Source organism: Toxorhynchites rutilus, chromosome 2 (assembly GCF_029784135.1).
Source record: "Toxorhynchites rutilus septentrionalis strain SRP chromosome 2, ASM2978413v1, whole genome shotgun sequence".
In the NCBI taxonomy this organism is placed as follows: Eukaryota; Metazoa; Arthropoda; class Insecta; order Diptera; family Culicidae; genus Toxorhynchites; species Toxorhynchites rutilus.
This window is the reverse complement of record NC_073745.1, coordinates 243,344,627-243,367,114: the sequence shown is the minus strand read 5'-3', so window position 1 is coordinate 243,367,114 and position 22,488 is coordinate 243,344,627. Positions and strand designations below refer to the sequence as shown.

General features: G+C 39.5%; 1 protein-coding gene across 1 annotated transcript in view; it reads right to left on the bottom strand.

Annotated features, from left to right (window-relative positions):
• Positions 1-22,488, bottom strand: part of LOC129765312 (tyrosine-protein kinase Dnt) — a 192,119-nt gene that overhangs the window by 41,423 nt on the left and 128,208 nt on the right. The window contains exons 7-10 of the mRNA XM_055765487.1: positions 22,225-22,426; positions 21,847-22,006; positions 9,842-9,997; positions 8,968-9,184 (exon numbers count right to left, since the gene is read on the bottom strand). Of these exons, the coding sequence (XP_055621462.1) occupies positions 8,968-9,184; positions 9,842-9,997; positions 21,847-22,006; positions 22,225-22,426 (735 nt within the window). The remainder of the gene's footprint in view (positions 1-8,967; positions 9,185-9,841; positions 9,998-21,846; positions 22,007-22,224; positions 22,427-22,488) is intronic.

Here is a 22,488-nt window from a genome sequence, read left to right as displayed (position 1 = left end):
ATAGGAAATATATCTACGCATCTATCATAACGAATAACATTTCATTTTTCTTGAGATAAATAATTGAATAATTGTGAAATATCAAGCATTGTCAAAATGCACTATGTGCCCATTTTTGATTGGTCCATTTTGTGCTCCTCAAATCGTACCGACCAAAACGGGTAACCAGAGCAGCAGCGAAATAGAATGAAGCACGATTGGGAAGGAAAAAGAAAAAAATGAACGAAACATTGGTCGCAGTCTCACACATGCGTAACTCTCGAGCCAGCCAGTCAGCTTAAAAATCCCCGCTCCGCTGCCGTAACGATCATTCTCATTCAAACCGTACACCACATCGGTTCGCATCACAATACATCAACAAACCAACCCAAGCAGCCATGTCTGGACATGGTAAAGGAGGAAAAGTGAAGGGAAAGGCAAAATCCCGCTCGAACCGTGTTGATCTGGAGTTCCCCGCAAGGGTAGCTAGGCCGAACGCGTTAGTACCAGTGCACCAGTCCACCTAGCCGGCGTTATATAGTTTTGGTCGCCGAAGTGATCGAGTTAGCTGGCAAAGCTGCTCGCGACGATAAGAAAACCCGCATTCGGAACAGAACACATTCGGTTCGGTGGACATCAAGACAAAAGGCAGTTGCAGCGAGTGGCGAATGGCAAACGCAATCGCAAAACGGCATCAGGTAGCAGAAGAAAAAAGTTTGTTCTTTATACAAACTGCTTTGGTGGCAAATCCAGAACAAGGCGGCATCGAGGGCGTTCGAAATGGTTTTCTTCAATACCACGAGTACTAAGTTTTCTAAATTGGAACCATTCCATAAAACAAGGCGCTTTTCAGGGCCATTAAACCTTCCAAAAAAGAGTTTAGGAAATACAGTTCAATGCTTTCTAAAACATTATCCAAAATAATAATAAAACACAAATTGATTTTTTCATAATTTGTTTGCCAGGATCTGATGAGTATGTGAATTTGGCAGTTGTTCTGAGCTTATTGATAGTTGGGGACTTTCCTGATTATTCAATTTTCACCAATTCTTAAATTGTTTCCAGATTGAAAGTACAGTAATTTACAATTTGTTCGACATTAAGCTAATTGGACGGACATGTAATGCGACTTATTCAGTTGGAAATTTTTGTAAACATAGAGATCCAAATTATGACCCCACATTGAAAGTCGACACTGTACCACTGTCATCGCAAATGTTCAATTACAGGTTAAAATCGCCTCCAATGCGACACTGAGTGGCGCTTCGACACGTCGCATTGAATGTAATTTACTGTACCCTTTTTAGCCTGCATGTGAATCCAACGAGCGAACAAATCGTAATGAATGTATTTTTTTGCCATCGCTCCCTTTTAACGCTCATTCGTTCGCCTCGTTGGACTCGTCCCTCTGGCTAAGTCTACCGATTTGTCTCTATCCTGTGAGTGTGTACCGCTAGAGTATAAAACACGCGGACCCCAAAAAATATCTTATTTTCTTTCAAACCGTAAACCCGTGTGGTTGTACGGCATCGGCGTCGTGGACGTAACAAAGGAGGACAAGTTAAGGGAAAGGCAAAGTCTCACTCGAACCGTGCAGGTCTCCAGTTCCCTGTTGGTCGCATTCACTGATTGCTCCGCAAGGGTAACTAGGCCGAACGGATTGGTGCCGGAGCACCAGTATACCTAACAGCGATTATAGAGTTTCGGCCGTCGGAGTGCTCGAGTTGGCTTGCAAAGCTGCTCACGACAATCAGAAAACCCGCATCAAGAACAGAGCAGCTTCGGTTCGGCGCTCATCAAGACAACAATTAGTTTCAGTGAGTGGCAAAGTGTTTCTCCGGCACGTCGCATTAAATGTAATTTACTGAACAACATGTCACAAGCTGGATGGGAAGAAATTTTCCAACTGTGAAAGCTGTGGCGAGTGGCAAACGCAATAGCTAAACAGGAAGGTTTAACCGAACAAGATGGGAATATCGAGTGATAACAAAAACACAACACCAAAGGTTCTTTTCAGAACCATCAACATATTCATAAAGAGTAAACAGTAAACTAATCCATTTTTCAGGTAGATAGGTAGGTATTCACGTAGGAGAAGAAAATAAAACAATATATTTAAAATATATATTTAACAAAAGCTGTCCCCTGTGTATAGTCCTACGTCACTCCGGTTATGTCCCCGACATTACCCACCCGTCTTTTTTGGTTTATCCGAGATTCATACCATAGCCATTCTACACATAGTTGTCCTATGTTCCAAAATCAGCAACTGAGAAAAATACAATCAACGTTTCCTATTATATTTCTCTTCCAGAAGCTTAAAACATTTCAGTATAGTATTACATCGGGTTTTTTAAAAGCAGTAAATTATTGTTTAATGGAATGTGAAAAGATTGCCTCACTTGAATCAATCAATCCTGATATAGGGCTTAAACAATCATGGTGGGACAGGTATGCCTGGAATATCAATATGGGACAATTGAGAGTGAACAATTTATATAGAACTAGCTGACCCGGAAAATTTCGTCCTGCCCAAAATTTGTTTTCTGTTATCAATACCTTCAAACTGTCACGTTTTCTTACTAAGCGCAAGTTCATGAGTCCAACCGCAGAACTGTTCATTGATTGATCTTCTAATCGACCCCGTTGAATTTACCTTTTACTATAAATTTCCTAGTACTTCTACCAAAACTCATCATTATAATAACAGATTATTTTCAGACACAATTCTCGTTCAAGATTTTCCAACCATTTGCAAATAACATGTTTGTCCGTTGCATGGAATAAATGTTTGATACAGAAAATATGATAAAATAAAAACAGACCCCTCCCCTCTTCTCTTTCGAGCACATTTCCACTTTCGATTTTTTCACTGCGTCTTGTCTATATTTTGGCTGGCTTAATATGTTGGATTGTTTACGTTGAGCAGCACAGCAACAAACAGACTCGCGAATCAATTTTTGCTACATTCTTTCTTACTCATGATCAAAAAACAGTGTATATACTCGGAGCTGTGTTACTCGAGACTAAATTTGTGTATATCGAATCACGGACAGACAAAATGTCATGAATTTCCACCACTGACGAAGACCTCATCGAACTTGGAGATGAACTCTGAGATGAATTTTATGTTTCTTTTTCTTGAAAGCTTCGTTTTCTGTTCTGTTTTTTTTCGATTTTATCCATTCGTTGTTTATATCGTGTACCGCAAGCCACGATCCTACCAGTTTTACCTTATTCATCTGGCATTTTTCATCTTTATTGTCTAAATTTACCTGCTCCTATTTTAAAATTTTCCTGGCGAGTCCACTTTAAAACTGAGGGGCTTAGAATGAAAGGGGTGTAAGTGATTTGATCGATTTCTCTACTCGACTCTCTCTTTTGGTCATAACTTAGCTGCAAATTCCCAGCTGTGTTTGACAATCTTGAAGAAAGGTCAGAACCTCATCTATCGGATGGTATTGGAACTCATATTGGAACGATTTTGCAGTTGAGTTATTAAATAAACAAAAAGTTGATGAAGAGAAATCGATCAAGTCACTTACACCCCTTGCATTCTAAGCCCCTCAACTAAAACTTGAAATATTTATACTGCCGTTCTACGCATAGTTGTCCCATGTTCCAAAATCAGCAACTGAGAAAAACGCAATCAATGTTTTCTCGCATATTTGTCTACCAAAAGCTTTAAGCATTTCAATTTAGCAATACACCGGGTTTTTTATAAGCACTATGCTATTGTTTAATGAAATGTGATGAGATCCCCTCACTGAATCAATCATGCTTGAATACGGCCTAGAATATCAACATGGGACAATTGAACTTGATGTTGTTTTTGATATAAAATATTTTTTTTGTGTTTTTTTGAAAGATTGCATAATCATCGTTTTATGAAGAAATGAGTGATCTGAAACACCTTCGCAGAATATAAATCTCATTGTTATTAGACATTCGCTAATAAGGTGTACACGTGTTCCGGTAAACTTTTTTCTTGTTTGAGAATTAGTTCGTTCTTCCAAACCAGAAATGGGTGCATTAGCCCTGCTGGAAGTGTAACATTAAATTCTTTTACTTGAAATGATTTATTTGATATGGATCTAGAAAAAATACATGGTGGGACAGTTATGAAGAGAATATCAATATGGAACAATAGAGCTTGATGTTGTTTTTTTTAAATCTGGGAACAAACTATGTGTTTTTTTATGTTTTCCGTAAGATTATGCATAAAAACAACGTTTTATGAAGAAAAGTGAAAATCGTCAAAAAGTAACATGGAACAACTATGCGTAGAACGGCAGTATAGTCCAACGATTTTTTTTTCTCTTCTTGAACTTTACTCGCCGTCGACTCTGAATCTTTCTTTTCCATCTATATCACTCAAGCTTATCCACCATCTCGCTGAAAAGTCTCTTTTAATATTGAAATACGTTCCAATATCTCAAATTTTTGTTTTTTTTGTGTCAAGATCTAGGGGAGTTGCTCGAAAAATCCTCGCAAAGAAAAAAAACTACTTAATTGGTTGGGGTAAATCTTCGTCGAACACTACTTTAGTTTGTTTGTACCTTCCGAATAATAGAGTTTGTCCAAATCTGAAAAATAGCCATTAGCTACAGCTACAATGATATTCTTCTGGAACTACGCCGATTCCTGCCGATAAGTACTCTTTTTTCCACCGCGAAAGTCATGTGCCCACGGCAAATTCCAAATCAGTCAACTTGGATCGTCGTTCTGGACTTTCTGGACTGGACTTTCATTAACTAGCTGGCGCAGCCCATTTATATATCAATGATAGAAATCATATTCAATTTGATGTTTTGCTTTTGCAACCTGATTGTCGCATTCGTACAATTTTTCAACGTTTTTTTTTAAATAATAGTTCAGTTAAGGCTCGATAAGCATTTAAATTGACATTGAGTTATTATTTTCATTCACATTTTAACAATTCTGAACTTCCTTCCAGCGTGCACTTCCACGCAAACTCAAAATGGGTTGTAGATGGCGATACTGTATTTTCGACATCACGAGTATCGTACAGAGATGGCAGATGTGAAGACATGTCTTCATTTTGAGAGCATTTGACTTTCTGTGAAAACAAGTCTTTTTGTGAAAACTTATTGGAGATATTTCCAAACTGCGTAAAAAAACAACTAAACGCATCATTATTTTTGAACCAAAGAGTCGTATTTTGTTGAGTGATCTACCATTTTTTAGAGGACTTATTTGATTACTAAACATGTACCATTCTTGGGGAGGATATTGTGAGATATTATTTCAGTCATTTCATGGCAAACCGATATAGTGGTTTTTAAATTTTCGTGAAAATTTGTAGTTTTGTTTCTCATCGCAAAATATTAGACCCGTATTTTTTATTTTTTAACCTGGGTGGTCCGAAAAATCAATTTTTCCAGTTTTTTTTCAGTATTTTTTGCTTTTTATGTAGGATTTTTCAAAGTTACCTTGTTTTCAGTCTTCGAACAATATTCAGTAATCCACCGTTCGACCGGCGTTAAGAACGGTTCTTGGCAGATTTTAAGACAGTGAAAGAAACAATAAAAGTTCAAACAATAGACAGTGTAATTATAGGTGATAGAACTCATATAATTTATTAGGCTAAGTATAATTTGAATTTCAAATTGAATTTAGTAAAAGAAAACGAATTGTAAAGTCGAGAATCTGTGAATATTTAATTTTGGATTTAAGTGGTGTGAGCAAAGAGGTAATTTTATACGAATTGTAATACGTATTGTTAAGGCCTAATTATGTTCTCGCTTAAAGATAGATTTCCTTCAAGCGAAGGTGCCAATCTGGGAGTGTTGAAATCCCTATACTTTGGCCGGTTCGACCTTTGGCATCCGGGAAGGCCGTGTGTGTCGCGCACGATAAGCTCGGAAAAAGTCACACAACAATCCGGAGAAAGCGCATACACCATTACGTGCGTTACCATCTAGCGAAGACACCACTCAGTGTAGTGCCACAGAAAAGAACTTGCAAGTACTACAGTTAAGGTGAAGGTGGAAGCTAGCCATTGTAGTAGTATAGGTAAACCCTCGTGTAAAAATGGGGTAATAGTGTTTGTGAGAGAAGAGCAAAGCACACGTAAATAGATCAATTCACTTATCATACTGTGTGGCGCTTCATTGACACGAGTCTTTGAATACATTTAAAAAAAAAAACAAATAACAATTCAATACTAAAGTAAAATGTATGAACGATATGTTCCGATGAACAATTGCAAATATAAATATATATAGAAGGTGCATTTGCATATGATTCTGATTATACGCGAGCGTAACATGAGCAAATTTATAACACATGCGAATTGGGGCTCTTTTGGTATTAACAAGTTCTTCCGCATAGTAACTCGATGTTGATAATTCCTTAATATTTTCCTTCGTTGATCGTATTGTTTTCACATATTCACGTTGGAAAGCCTTAACCCTTCTCTTCGTTGGCCGAGGCATTTAGATTGAATTTAATACTTTTCCGTTTACTGTTTTTGAAAGCATAGGCAGCCGTGGCAGTGTTCCGAGCTCTGCAATACAATTTTCTTACCCAATGTTAAAGTTGCTAAAACTTACATTATAGACCCATTAAACGTAAAAATAATAATTGTATTGATATCAACACAATTTTATTCTATTGATTTTCATGACATGGGACGCTATGACTCCGGAATAACATTTTATTGAGTGGTTTTTATAGCTGTTTCGATGATGTTGTTTGGCATCAGTGTCGAAAAAATAACGATGCTTCCACCAATACAAACCATTGCTGAAGATCGAAAAACGAAAATTTCACTTTCAGAGCACTTGCTCGAGTTTTCCGACGTTCTTCACTATACGGTGCGAAAGCAGATGAAAATTTAATATCTTGTGAGTAATCGATTAAAGTTTGGTTGATATTACTTGATGGGATGTGTGCAAAAACGATCATTTTCTTCACACTGTTTCGCAAAATTATTGATTTTCTGGCGAGGGGTGAGGGAGGGAGATGAAAGAAATGAGCGCCATTGTAGCAGCCATTTGTGGCTAGCTTCCACCTTCACCTTAAGGCAAATTCGTGATTAGGGATAATTAGAATTTAATAGAAAACAATTGTATATATACTGTATTTCACGTTATAATTTATGTTGATTGAATTTCGGCTGGTTTGAGGCCCTTCAACTGTTCGGTTTCCGGGTTCGAGGTAGCATAGGCTCTGGGAAGGCAAACCTTCAAAGGAAACCTTTCCATCCTGGATGTTGTTGAATTCCAATTTGATTGAATTCTATTCCTTAGTGAGCGCTAAGACAATTCAAGTGTGGGTTGAAGATCGTAGGCAGGAACTCGCCCTGAGGTCTCACGGTCGGGCACGGGAAACTGAAGAGACAAATCTCGCTCCTTCACGGCAAGTGTGATAACTTGCCTGGCGCTTAAGTGAAGGTTGTATCGCCTCCTTGTCCTCGATATCCTTCCTCCCGTTACAGTATCGTTAACTGATCAACTTTAAAATATAGTTCTCATCTGAATTTTGAAGAACGAATTCAATATATATATATATATATATATATATATATATATATATATATATATATATATATATATATATATATATATATATATATATATATATATATATATATATATATATATATATATATATATACATATATATCAATTTTTGCTTATAGCTAGGGTAGAGAAGAAACCGTTCCTCCGGTATGCGTGTTCTCCCAGTATTCGTGCATTAATTCTCCAGTCCGCGCTCTTGTTTTCCTGCATTCTCTGAGCACATAATATAGATGCCCGACGTGAATACATGTTTTCGTTGTCAAGACATTTAATTTTGTGAAAACATACTGAGGTCATTTCAAAGTTTGTGAAAACAATTGTTTGTGTGATTTATCGAATATGATTTATAAATATCGTGATGGTTTGCTCATTTTGTTCATTATGATTACATTTGAAGACATTTATTCGTGTCATGCAGAGATATTTGAAAAAATAATCTGGCATCCCTCATCCCTCGTGAGAATGTTTACGGCCGAAAGCGAGCAAATTGCCCCGATCGAGGATATGCCATACTGCCCGATGGTAACCTGATGCGGAAAATATCAAATTGAGAAAGAAAAGAATCCTTTTTTACCATTTTCTTCAACTGAGATATTCACAGGGAACTCAACTTAATAAATATGACCCACAGTTATCGCCTCTGAACCGGTTTCAAGCAACAAAAACCTAATAGAAATGATGTAGAAAATTACATCGAAAATCGCTTCCAAAGAATATTATTTTTCTTATTTTTTTAAAGCATGTTACAAATGTAAAACTTGCATAGTAGGATTCTATCATGAACTAGCACGAATGTCTATATCCATTGCATTTCTATTCTTGCTGGTTTACGAGAAAATCAGGCGGGTCAAATTGCCCGGCAGGCGCATTTCAGACACATCTCCTCATCCACTCTGTGTCATTTGTCAGGTGTATCATCAATTTCGCACCATGCAATCTGTCTAAGACTATTCAACATAAGTCTCTTACCACTACTAATATTTTTTGTTCATGAATATTTTTTTTTAGAAAATTCCAATTTCATTCCCATTCTATTTTTAGTCTATTTTTGCATTTGTTTTATGTTTATGATATATCTGATCCACAAAAATGATTAGTTTATGCCTTTTCGTGACATTGAATGTTTTGTAAATCCTTGGAATAGATGCGCAAATTCATCAAAAGAATAATATAGCGATAACTAATCGTACGCAAATAACTTTTGAAACACAACATTGAAGTTTTGGAAAAATGGACATTCAAAGGATCTGATTCACTCGAATGAGTGTTTTATCATTGAACGACCCAACAAAACGTTACTCTTTTCAACTTGCTTATGCCAAACGTTGAGCGGTGTGCTTCTCTAGGCTGCAAATAATGCAGCCTCTTTGTCGAGTAATCGTTTTATCGAGCGTGATGTGAAAAAAGTGTGATCATTCTGCGAGAGTGAAAAAAAACCTACCTCAAAAGGCATCGCCGCCAGTGTGGCTAATTCCCATAGCAGCACCCCCAGACTCCAGACGTCACTCGAGGTGGTGTAGAACTTCTTCTCCAGCGTTTCCAGCGCCATCCACTTGATCGGGCGATTCTCGTTGTCGCCAAGGCAGTGGTAGTCGTTAGGGAACACATCACGCGACAGTGCGTTATCACAGACTCGTACATTTTGCTCCGAATCGAGCCTACAATTTAGAAGAGGAAAGATGAGTGAATAATGGGAGGGAATGGAGGCGGAGAATTTGACGTTGCAAACGAGGGAATATTTGTGTCTCTCTGATATGTCCCAGCAATGCCTTGTGTAGTTGTGTGGGTGTGTGAGAGTGGCGCTCCGCATGTTTCGGATGCTCTGCAGCATCATGTATGCCTCTGGGTTCTATTTGGTACGTGATTGTACCACGAATATATCAGGGCGGTTGAGATTTATGAACACATCATATAACAGCTACGACGCATTGCATAGAATAAAATTCAATTACTTTTCTTGGAAAACTTTTTTGCTGGCTTCATTCACAACTTAATGTTGTAAAAATTTAAAGCATGGTGACATGGGAATGTGTTTCGAGGAATTTGAATTAAATTTGTATACTCCGAGTAATGTTTCGAATATCGAAGCATCCCAGGAAAATGTATAATCGTTGTGCAACTCAGTAATCAAGGCATTATTTTTCTAGAACAAGTTTATATTACGTAGTAAGCCAGCTACGCCGCGGGGTAGATTGCTAAATAGTGAGACAATATTGGTTGGAACAGATTCAACCCACTCATCTTCCTCCACTTCCTCCGAGAGCTGTAGCAACAATCTGAAACATAAAAAACAATGTTCCCAAGCATATACTTACACACAGTTTCTGGTGGCGACATCCTTGTGCAGGACACCGAGCGAATGGAGATGCGAGATGCCACGGGCCACTTGCAGGCCGAAATCTACCAGCTGTCGGGTGCTTAACGATATGCCCGAGCTTTGCATGCCGATATCTCGGCAGCTCTGAAGGTATCTGTAAGCAGGGAGGCGGAGTAAACGAGAGAAAAAGATAGAGATAGTAGAAGAAAAAAACGGAATCTACAATGTGAGAAGATTGTTCACGTCCAGTGGACGTGGAGATTGTGGAAAAAAAATTATGCAAATTCGTTGAATCACTTCTCCGCAATGTTTAGTGGCAGGGATACGTAAGAAAGTTGTTTTGATAGCGATAGGGAAGGAAACATACATTGTTGCCTGCGGGTAATATCCCTATGTCAACAGCTAGCGCTGGCCACTTGTCCACATCATGGAAGCACGGATATCGTATTTCATGTTTATGCAAGTCGCTTCATTGTTACCCCGGAGATGTTGGTACAAGATAGCTTTATCGTCCATAAGCGCTCCGAGAGCCTTCGTGGTCTTAAAGTTTACAAGAAAATTGTCTGGGACATGATGGTTATTATCCAATATGTTCCGCATACAATATAAATGAAAATACAAAAAGACGGGTGGGTAATGTCGGGGACACAACCGGAGTGCCGTAGGACTATACAAAGGGGACAGCTTTTGTTAAATATATATTTTAAATATATTGTTTTATTTTCCTCTCCTACGTGAATACCTACCTATCTACCTGAAAAATAGATTAGTTTACTGTTTACTCTTTATGAATATGTTGATGGTTCTGAAAAGAACCTTTGGTGTTGTGTTTTTGTTATCACTCGATATTCCCATCTTGTTCGGTTAAACCTTCCTGTTTAGTGTTTGGGTTTGCCACTCGCCACAGCTTTCACAGTTGGAAAATTTCTTCCCATCCAGCTTGTGACATGTTACATTTAATGTGACGTGCCGGAGAAACACTCTGCCACTCATTGAAACTATTTGTTGCCTTGATGAGCGCCGAACCGAAGCTGCTCTGTTCTTGATGCAGGTTTTCTGATTGTCGTGAGCAGCTTTGCAAGTCAACTCGAGCACTCCGACGGCCGAAACTCTATAATCGCTGTTAGGTATACTGGTGCTCCGGCACCAATCCGTTCGGCCTAGTTACCCTTGCGGAGCAATCAGTGAATGCGACCAACAGGGAACTGGAGACCTGCACGGTTCGAGTGAGACTTTGCCTTTCCCTTAACTTGTCCTCCTTTTTTACGTCCACGATGCCGATGCCGTACAACCACACGGGTTTACGGTTTGAAAGAAAATAAGATATTTTTTTTGCGTCCGCGTGTTTTATACTCTAGCGGTACACACTCACAGGATAGAGACAAATCGGCAGACTCAGCCAGAAGGGCGAGTCCAACGAGACGAACGAATGAGCGTTAAAAGGGAGCGATGGCAAAAAAATACATTCATTACGATTTGTTCGCTCGTTGGATTCACATGCAGGCTAAAAAGGGTCCTTTTCAGGATCACAAAATTATCTGCAATCTAAAGAGTTTATTGTTTTGTTATCACTCGATATCCCCATATTGTTCGGCTAAACCTTCCTGTTTAGCGATTTGTTGCCACTCGCCACAGCTTTCACAGTTGGAAAATTTATTCCCATCCAGCTTTGTGACATGTTGTACAATAAATTACATTCAATGCGACGTGCCGAAGCGCCACTCAGTGTCGCATTGGAGGCGATTTTAACCTGTAATTGAACATTTGCGATGACAGTGGTACAGTGTCGACTTTCAATGTGGGGTCATAATTTGGATCTTTATGTTTACAAAAATGTCCAACTAAATAAGTCGCATTACATGTCCGTCCAACTAGCTAAATGCCGAACTAATTGTAAATTACTGTACTTTCAATCTGGAAACAATTTAAGAATTGGTGAAAATTGAATAATCAGGAAAGTCCCCAACTATCAATAAGCTCAGAACAACTGCCAAATTCACATACTCATCAGATCCTGGCAAACAAATGATGAAAAAATCAATTTGTGTTTTATTATTATTTTGGATAATGTTTTAAAAAGCATTGAACTGTATTTCCTAAACTCTTTTTTGGAAGGTTTAATGGCCCTGAAAAGCGCCGTGTTTTATGGAATGGTTCCAATTTAGAAAACTTAGAACTCGTGGTTTTGAAATAAACCATTTCGAACGCCCTCGATGCCGCCTTGTTCTGGATTTGCCACCAAAGCAGTTTGTATAAAGAACAAACTTTTTTCTTCTGCTACCTGATGCCGTTTTGCGATTGCGTTTGCCACTCGCCACTCGCTGCAACTGCCTGTTGTCTTGATGTCCACCGAATCAAATGTGTTCTGTTCCGAATGCGGGTTTTCTTATCGTCGCGAGCAGCTTTGCCAGCTAACTCGATCACTTCGGCGGCCGAAACTAAACACGGTTCGAGCGGGATTTTGCCTTTCCCTTCATTTTTCCTCCTTTACCATGTCCAGACATGGCTGCTTGGGTTGGTTTGTTGATGTGTTGTGATGCGAACCGATGTAGTGTACGGTTTGAATGAGAATGATCGTTACGGAAGGAAGGAAGGAAGGTATTGTATTATAGAGACTTTAAACTTTTGCAGTTCATTCGTCTCTAGCCTTGGGAAAGGCCCTTTGAAAACTCTACTCTATTCTACTCCAGTGCTACCACCTCCGCCCTCTTGCCTTGAGAAAGGCACTCGATCCCTCTCCGTCCAGCCCGTCCAGCAACGATGTTGTCCAGTCGGTGTCCACACAAAGAATGGTCGTTACGGCAGCGGAGCGGGGATTTTTAAGCTGACTGGCTGGCTCGAGAATTACGCATGTGTGAGACTGCGACCAATGTTTCGTTCATTTTTTTCTTTTTCCTTTCCAATCGCGCTTCATTCTATTTCGCTGCTGTTCTGGTTGCCCGTTTTGGTCGGTACGATTTGAGGAGCACAAAATGGACCAATCAAAAATGGGCACATAGTGCATTTTGACAATGCTTGATATTTCACAATTATTCAATTATTTATCTCAAGAAAGATGAAATGTTATTCGTTATGATAGATGCGTAGATATATTTCCTATCAATTGATGCAAAAACCTTTGCGATCTATTGAGAAATGCTCGAGTTATAAGCGTTCCAAATCTTGCATTTTTTCCTACTTGTTCAGTGCCTAGATTTCCATTTCACCCCCTATATCTTCCGGTTAGACGTAGTCCTACGTCAATAGAATTGAATACAGCCTGGTATACACACTATTCGTTTTATTCCGTATATCTATTAACATGTTTGGTCGAAATAAACAGTTTTATTCAACAGTGAAATTATTTATTAAGAACCGAGAATCATTTCGAAAATCATACAGTAGAACCACATCGTGCGAGGAAACAGTATTCGTCTTACATTCTCTGGTTACGATATATTTAAGGACCACTTCTATTAATTAACATATACGGCCTGATTCTACGCGGCGTGTGAGGTGAGATGACAATTGTCACACCACCATCACGCAACTCTCCTCACTATATTCCTACGGTCGTATCGGATGCCGTAAGATCTGTAAAGTTTAGCCGCCGATCTGTAAAGTTTAGCATTTTTGTTTGTTTGGGTCGTAGTTGTTGCTGCTCTCTGCGCTATCAGTGTTAAATTGTTGCTCTGGCTCCGGCTCGGGCGTATACCACGGCTTCTGAAATGGATATGCAGTTCGGTGGCGATGACTCGCGGCAAGATCCATGTGATAGATATATTTTAGAGAAAATAAATAGATTTCATGAATTGGAAATAATTCCGGTGTGCTTATTCGTCCGACCGGGATAACAGACTTGCACTGTGATCACGCGTATTCTAGAGCTTGCCATTCAGAATGCATTCAAGGCGTGTTATTTGGCATGGAAATCTCAACTAAGTACTAATAAAAAATGACGCAAGTAATACTACGCTGAGACGGCGAAGTTCCTCTAGGAACGTTAGTGCCATTGAAGAAGAAGAAGAAGAAGGGATAACAGATTCACTACCGCTTTCACAAAAAAAATCAAACTACTTGCAATTTGTCACTCGTACTGTGAAAATTGAAGATAAATTTAATTTATTGATACATACAATACCATTACTATCGATTCTATACGACCCAAAAAGACACATATTATTCCTCTTTCATTTTTCATTTGTTTTTAAGCGCTGTCGAGGTTGGGTCGAGGTTGCGTTACTTTCTGTGTATTCGAGATAGGAAATTGCGTTACGTAGGGGGGGGGGGTTCCAGAATCCGGATTTTTAGCGTTACGTTATTTGTGCACGACGCCTTAGGGACCATGTCAACAAGCCACTGGTGCATCGACATTTTGTGCGAGAACCTGGAAGAATGAGAATACGGATTAAACCTTCGAGCAAGAAAAGAACCCGAAGCATACTACGGAGAAAACAGCTGCATTCTTCCGATCGGCCCGGATCAAGCCAATGGTGTGGCCATCCCAAAGCCCCGACTTGGATCCAATTGAGATTTTATGGGCGTTATGAAAAAGCAAAACTATTTTGCTTCGTTGTAGAAGGCTTGGACCGAACTGGACCCCCAACCAAGGTTGACATATCTACAGAATAATATGTATTTCTACAGATTTTTCAGACTTTCAGTCTTTCAGACAGACCTAAAAACAACAGAAAAAGCGCTACTCTTCCATTCTGGTATATCATTTGTATTGGGTTGGGGAAAAAGAAATGTCGTATATTGTCAATATATGGCAACACTTAAACATATCTTATGTTGAACTTATCGCATCGGGTCATATACGGCTATTTAAAGACGACAATCTGTGCTACAAGTGTCGTTTTGACAGTGTTGTGATTGTCCTTTTCAGTTTCAAGTTATAGCGCGTCAAAGATGGAGTCTACCAAGCATATTTTTCGTTTTTACAACATGCGAGGAAAAACTGCAACGAAGGCGGCCGAAAAAATTCGTGTAGTTTATGGACCCGATACTGTAACGATTCGCACAGCACAGCGTTGGTTTGATCGATTTCATTCTACCCGTACTGGTAGGCCAATCGTCTTGGAAACCGATAAAATCGTTGAAATCATCCAAGGTAGACCGGCATGTGAGCACTCGCTCGATTGGCCAGGAACTGGGTGTAGACCATAAAACCGTTTGGAACCATTTGCAGAAGATTGGATTCCGAAAAAAGCTGGATGGGTGCCACACGAGTTGACGCAAAAAAACCTTTTAGACCGAATCAACGCCTGCGATGCACTGCTGAAACGGAACGAACTCGACCCATTTTTGAAGAAGATGGTGACTGGTGATGAAAAGTGGATCACGTACGACAACCTAAAGCGAAAAAAGTCGTGGTCGAAGCGCGTTGAGCCGGCCTAAAACAATCGCCAAGCCCGGATTGACGGCCAGGAAGGTTTTGCTGTGTGTTTGGTGGGATTGGAAGGGAATCATCCACTATGAGCTGCTCAACTATGGAAAGACTCTCAACTCGGTTCTCTACTGTGAGCAGCTTGACCGTTTGAAACAGGCGATTGACCAGAAGAGGCCCGAAATGATCAATAGAAACGGTGTTGTTTTCCACCAGGACAACGCTCGGCCTCACACATCTTTGATGACCCACCAGAAGCTGCGTGTGAGATCGGATGGGATATCCTAACGCACCCACCGTATAGTCCGGACCTGGCTCCAAGTGATTATCATCTCTTCCGGTCCATGCAAAACGCTCTTGGTGATACTAAGTTGGCCTCAAAAGAGGCTTGCGAAAACTGGCTGTCTGAGTTTTTTTGCAAATAAGGAGGGGGGGGGGGTTTGTTTATAAGTGGGGGATAATGAAGTCGCCTTCTGAATGGCAACAAGTTTGCGAACAAAACGGCGCATATTTGACTTAAATTGGATAATTTTAAGTATGTTGAATAAAGCGTCAAATTTCTATCAGAAATACGACATTTCTTTTTCCCCAGCCCTATATAATATACCACCATGATCAAACAGTTCCCGTAATTCATTCAGGAAATAAAAAATACAAGATTCTACATCAATATCGATATTGTCCCTTCAAAGTACACCCCATCGAATGCAACGCACTTATGCCAGCGCTTGATCCAATCCTCGAAACATTTATAATATTCGATTTGCGGTATGGCGATCAGCGTCATCTTCAATTTTTTCCATTATCTCATCTCGGGTGCTGGAACGTTGTTTCTTTAGTCGTTCGAATAGGAAAAAAATCTCAGCATAAAAAAAAAGCATCAAAAAATTAGGCGATTATTGCATTGCGACAGGGCCAATGCACACGGGAGCTGATACAAATGGGGTTTCAGCGTAGCGAAGATGTACTATTTTTACGTACGGGTTATGAAGCACGCACGTACACACACAAATATCTATATATTGATGGCTTGAAGCAACTAAATATACACACACTTATCTCTGTTTTGCGCTCTTCGCAACAGAAGCCCTTTCTGGTAATATTACCGGTCACGATTAGCTTAGATTTCATCCATGATGGAGATAGTTTTGCTACTGTTATGCGAAACCAAATCACACACAAAATTCCAGAACAATTATTTTCATGGTGAGCCGATGATAGCCTTGTTTGATGATTCCTCACACAATTGGGTAGTTCAGAACCTTAATGGAATGACATCAGTTTGATGTAATTATTGCATACCAGAGACATCAGCAAATAAGTAATAAATAAGTAAGTGAGTAAGTAGTCCACAGCTCAATCCGAAATGATTCCAACCCGATTTTTTTTTGTATGGTATATGAAAAGGAGCATATTTGACGAAATTATCTTCCATTTAGTTTTTTTTCCGAAGTTTGATATGCATTTCATCGCACTACATAGGTATTGTGTCTGCCAATTACCAGTCTTATGCTTTATTTTGTTTGTATTAACGTATGAGTAGGAGTTTATAGAATGAACTTATTTTCGTTCCTGGACCGTTACGATAAGATTTATATCAAAGCGTAGGGGAAGGGTGGTAAAGACGGACACCCTAAGCAAAAGTTGATTTTTTTCGTGAATTTCACCAAAAATATATATAGGTATCTCACCAAAAAGTGATAGTCTCTTGTTATAATAAAATTTGTCTTTGAGGCAGATATTTTGAGAAATGAATGTGTCCGGCATTTTTGAAAAAAATAAGATTTAGTCGGGAAAGAGGGACACCTGGGGTGGGAAAGATGGACAATAACTGAAAATTCAAGTTTATGTACTCGATAAGTTTTGGAGGTCTTCGAATATGCCTTAAAAATCTAACAAAAAGGCTAGACTAAAATCACCTAAAAGGGTTTGTATTTTATCTCATTTTTTCATGTCTAAAATAGCTTCCGGCATTCGGAATCAGAGTTACCATATTTACAGAAATATCTGTATTTATACAGATATTCAGTCTTTTTGAGACCAAGAATCTGTAGATACATATTACAGATTTTTTAGGTTTTATAAAAAAAGGAGATAATAAAGCAGGAGATAATCAAATTGTTTTCAAAACTAAATGTTTGTTTTTTGTCGGTGGAGTGTCCGTCTTACCCGATTTGATTAGTATTTTATTTTCGTCAACATTTCTGGAGCAAAGTCTAGAAAACTTCACCGCTGATTCGATAAATTGGAAGGGAAGTGATGGAGAACATTCATGTAACGAAAAATACCCCAAAAAATACTCGGTAACAATAAAAACCTTATTTTCTACAGACGAAAATTAACATCGAGCTGCTCTTCGTAGATTACTTTTTTGTTTTCATTTACCATTTTAACAAAAGGCCAGCTAGGTGTACACAGTAAGTTCCGAAGGTACAATGTATTGCAAATTTGTACATCATTAAAATTTAAAATAAAAACGTAGTTCATCAATCATACAGGGGTGTCCGTCTTTACTACCCTGTCCCCTAAATTGTTCGCATCTGACAGTGTGGAAAGAGCACATTTGCGTCTTAATTATCCACTCCTCAAATCATTCCCATCCTTCCATCAAATGCATTATGTTGCGCATGACATGATCTATGATAACAACACGTTTCGACATGCACCTGAAAGCACAAAGTAGCCACGTGCCACCTAAAAGGCAAACTGTTCTATCGCAAAGCATGAAAACAAAAGAAAATCGAACGGTAAACGGTGTGGATTTGAGTTATTTTCTTAGGGAACCTTTTTTTATGCGGTCCCTATCCACCGCACAAAAAAAGATTTTGTCAAATTGTGTAGCGAACACGACTTTTTTTATAGCTACTGGTGAAGCTGGTGGGTGGCATCACGGAAAAAACGCTGTAGAAATTTAATTTTTAGGAATTATATCTTCAGCTTTCGCTTATAATCAGATAAGAGTGTATAGATCACGTTGGCCATGCTTCACTGTCAATTTTTCGTAAATTTGGAAAAATGTCGTCGAACGAAAAAGAGCGTCGTGAATTAATCCTGTGCACTCATTTCGAGAATCCGGAGTTGTCACATCGGGACATCGGTAAGATGCTGGGAGTCGTCCAATCCACGGTCAGCAGAGTACTAAAACGATAGTTCGAGAACCTAACCATCGACCGGAAGGTGAAGAACGGCAAAAATGGATGCTCCGTCAGTGAAAAAGATCACAAGCGCGTAGTTAAGCAGTTTAGACGTGATCCGAGAAGTTCGGTCCGGGATGTCGCCAATAAGCTGAATTTGTCAAGTTCATTCATCCAGCGGACCAAGCAGCGGGAGGGCCTGCGTACATACAAGGTTCAGAAGGCTCCTAACCGCGACGAAAGGCAAAACATGATGGGGAAGACGTGAGCCCGGATGCTGTACACCGAAATGCTGACGAAGCCGCATTGCCTGGTAATGGACGACGAAACCTACGTCAAAGCGGACTTTCGTCAGCTGCCGGGCCTGTTGTTCTTCTCCGCAGAGGACAAATTCAGCGTTCCGGAGGTGATTCGCAAGCAAAAACTATCCAAGTTTACCAAAAAGTACATGGTGTGGCAAGCGATCTGCTCTTGCGAAAAGCGGAGCGCCCCCTTCGTGATGACCGGCACGGTAAACGGGCAGGTTTACCTTAAGGAGTGCATACAGAAGCGCTTACTACCACTATTGAAGCAGCACGAGGGCCCGACCATCTTCTGGCCGGATCTCGCTTCGTGCCACTATTCAAATGACGTGTTGGAGAGGTACGAAGCCAACGGGGTCACCTTCGTGCCAAAGGAAATGAACCCGCCCAACGCGCCGGAGCTTCGCCCAATAGAGAAATATTGGGTGATTATGAAGCAGGCCCTCCGGAAGAACCCAAAAGTTGTCCTGACGTTGTACAGAACCTTATGGACGGAGTAAAGAGGAAGGTGCGAACATACGGGCTTGGGCTCGAAGTATGAATAAAAAGAAAATGCCAAAAGTTGTTTACTGTACTGTACTGTTGTACTGTCTAAAATTTTCAAAAGGATCGGTCTACTGGGCGAATTTCTACAGCGTTTTTTCCGTGATGCAATTTGATGTGACACACCCTTTATTTTATGCGATTGTTTTTGTGCGGTTCCTATCCCCCGCAGAAAAAAGGTTTGCCTGTATATGCTATAGCAATATTAGGGCAAGATATGAGCGAACGAAACAAGAGACATATTGCAAATAAGCATGCATAAAAGCTTTTCGCATACTTTGCCACATACACGGCGCATGCCGAGAAGGATATAAATTCACGATTATGCTCTCCTTTTCACTCTTAGGAAACACTTTCCAACTCAACTTGTGTAATAATGAGGTGTAATATTATCCCACATTTATTAGCACCAGTGGCTATGTGGATAGCGTGGTCGTGTAAAGCAGCCTTGCATTCTAGGCAGTCTTGGTTCGATCCCCGTTGACTTTTTTTGTTCCCAAAATTCTCATTTCTCCCTTCAGCACACAAGAAAGCATCTTTTCTGCCGACGATGAAATGTTTTCTGCCAACGCTAGTTTGGGTGTACAGTAACTCAAACTCGTAGTCGTACTCCACTATGCAAAAAGAATTTTGGAATATTTCACGAATATATCCTGTGTAGGTGTAGTGGACAAAAATATGGAGAAGAAATAAAAAATTGATTTCTTTCTATTTTTAAAGAAATTTTGTGAAATTACCCAATTTTTTGCTAACCCACTTAAAAGCAAATTCAATTCACCTTATTAACCAGCTTTCATTTGGTATCAATAACGTTAATGTAGGACCTTTCTATACAGAGATATTTTTGTTTGAATGAAAAACTACTCCTTCGTCTTTGATGATGTATAATTAACCACGTTAGGCTCCGATTTTTTCTTGCTTCGCTTTCTATTCAGCGCGCATCAAGAGCATTTGAACAATATCACTCTCGGTCCCAGTTCACAAAGATACCTATTGTATGGATTGAAAATAGTCAGCAATTTGACTAGAAAGAAGTCACATTTCGGAAAAAATCCGAAAACAAACCGTATATTTTTTATTTTATTATTTTGTAACTGTCAGCTCCAGTCAGTCAGCACTTTTCAACCGAAAAGCTCAACGTCAGCCCCTAGGGACCGACCCTGGGCCCAACGTGTTAATAATCAATGATCGCAACACAAACCAAATGGCTGTTTTGAAAACTCAAATAAATTCTGTACAAATTTAATTTGTTGCTTTGACGAAAACAAATCTATTTTATTTTTTTGCATCAATTTTTAAAAAGTACCAAAAACAGAATTTTAGAAAATATTTTGTAATTTTGCAGATATTGCAGTAAGTTTCAATATTAGCAGGGAAATTCTTAGCCTAGTGTACCACCAAAACACCTGTGAACATTTCATATTGGTTCGTTTAGCCCTTTTTTTAGTCGATCAATCAAATATTGAAGGAAATTAAAAGAGCTCTAGTACTCTTTCGTGTTCATACGTTTGTAGGTTCTAGGATTGCAAGGAGTGATGATACTCACATATATACATACGCATTATTACATATACAAGCACTCCTCACTCACAAACTCATGAAAAGTTTATTAAATTATTCATCGCCAAAAAACGAAGGGGAAATATTTCATTCAATTGAAAATATCTCTGTGTTGAAAGATTTTATAGACACGTTATAGGTACCAAATGGAAGCTGGTTGATAAGGTTAATTGGATTTGTTATTGACTTGGTTTACAAAATTTCTGTAGAAACAGAAAAAAAATCGATTTTTTATTTCTTCTCTATATTTGTGTCCACTACATCTACACACACCAAGATAATAATATTTACGTGAAACCGTGAAGCCCAGACCGAGATAGATATTGCTCTCTTTCATGCGCCCCTTTTTTACTCTTAGAAAACACTTTCCAACTTCATTCTATAATCAGGTGCAATATTATCACGCATTTGCATTCGCTGTGACATCCCTAAGATGTATGTCTAAAGATTGTGTTGAAGCATATCACAAACCTGGCAACAAAATGAGCTTTCTTCGGTCTACCTACTATACATTGTTGGCTTCACTGCGAGTAAAATACAGTTTGTTGTCTCTTATTTTGAAAATCCAGCATACTCTTTGCTGTCACGTATTGTGAACTTTGCTTTAAAAGCATTGGCTTTGTGAACGGAACACCACATCCCAGCACAAATCTGATTATAAGAACATACCATTCTCCACAGCTACACATGCTGTCAGACTCTCCGCAAGATAAAATCTACATGAAACATATGGCCTGGCAAAGTTTCCCCATAGTTTAAAGCTCTGATGTGTTCCTTTATGCTAATGTTTGTTCGATATCACTTGTCCCCGTAGAATTTTGTCTCTCCACCGCACTAGCTCGACACATGCAGTCTATTTTGCCGTGGTATAAAACTTAAAACCGAAAAAGCCCTGTCGGAAATCTCCACCAAGAAAAGTTTGTTGGATATGTTTTTTTACGCTGCTGTGAAAAAAGAGGGGCACGAATCCTGCAAGAAACCGTAATAAATCTTCGCTTCAAAAATCACGATTCATGATATGCGAAGCTTATAAACAAACACGGAACGAAAAAAAAAACACAAAAATAAAATGGTAGGTAATAGTGGGGCGACTTACTGTTTGAGGTTTCCTTTCGCTGCCAACGGATAGGCCACTTTCGGCGGGCCCGAAAGCTCGGTGACGGCGGCCACCGGAAAGAGGATGTTTGGATGGGACACCCCACAAAGCGTTGATCCTTCCGATAGAAGATAGGCCACTTGGCTGAGCGAGGCACCGTCTATGGAGCGCAGTGGAAGTGGAAAACAGGAGACGACAAATTGAGAAGATTAATGGTTAGTTACCTATTGAAATCAATGCGGACATGGGAAGTGGATTACCGCAATTCTATCCGCTACACAATAGCTAATAACTGCATGCAGGAGGCTTGAATTTGAGCCCGAAAGTGATCTCTCGAGGGGGTGAGAGAGTTGGGGGGAAAATAATCGCTCAACTTACCGACAACAGTTTTGATTAGAACGTCCCTTGTTTCGCCGAGGGGATGATGCAGGACACCGTAGAATATACGTCCGTAAGTTCCTTCCTGTACCAACTGTTGGCAGATAATGGTGTCCGGTGAAACGGCAATCCGTCGAAGTTTATCCTTCGGGTTGGAGCCATTGCTATGGATACTGCGAGCAGGGGTCGACAGACTGTACACCTAGTCGGTAGAAACGGAGGCATAACAGGATAGGAAATCAGATAAGTGCAGTTCATGTGATC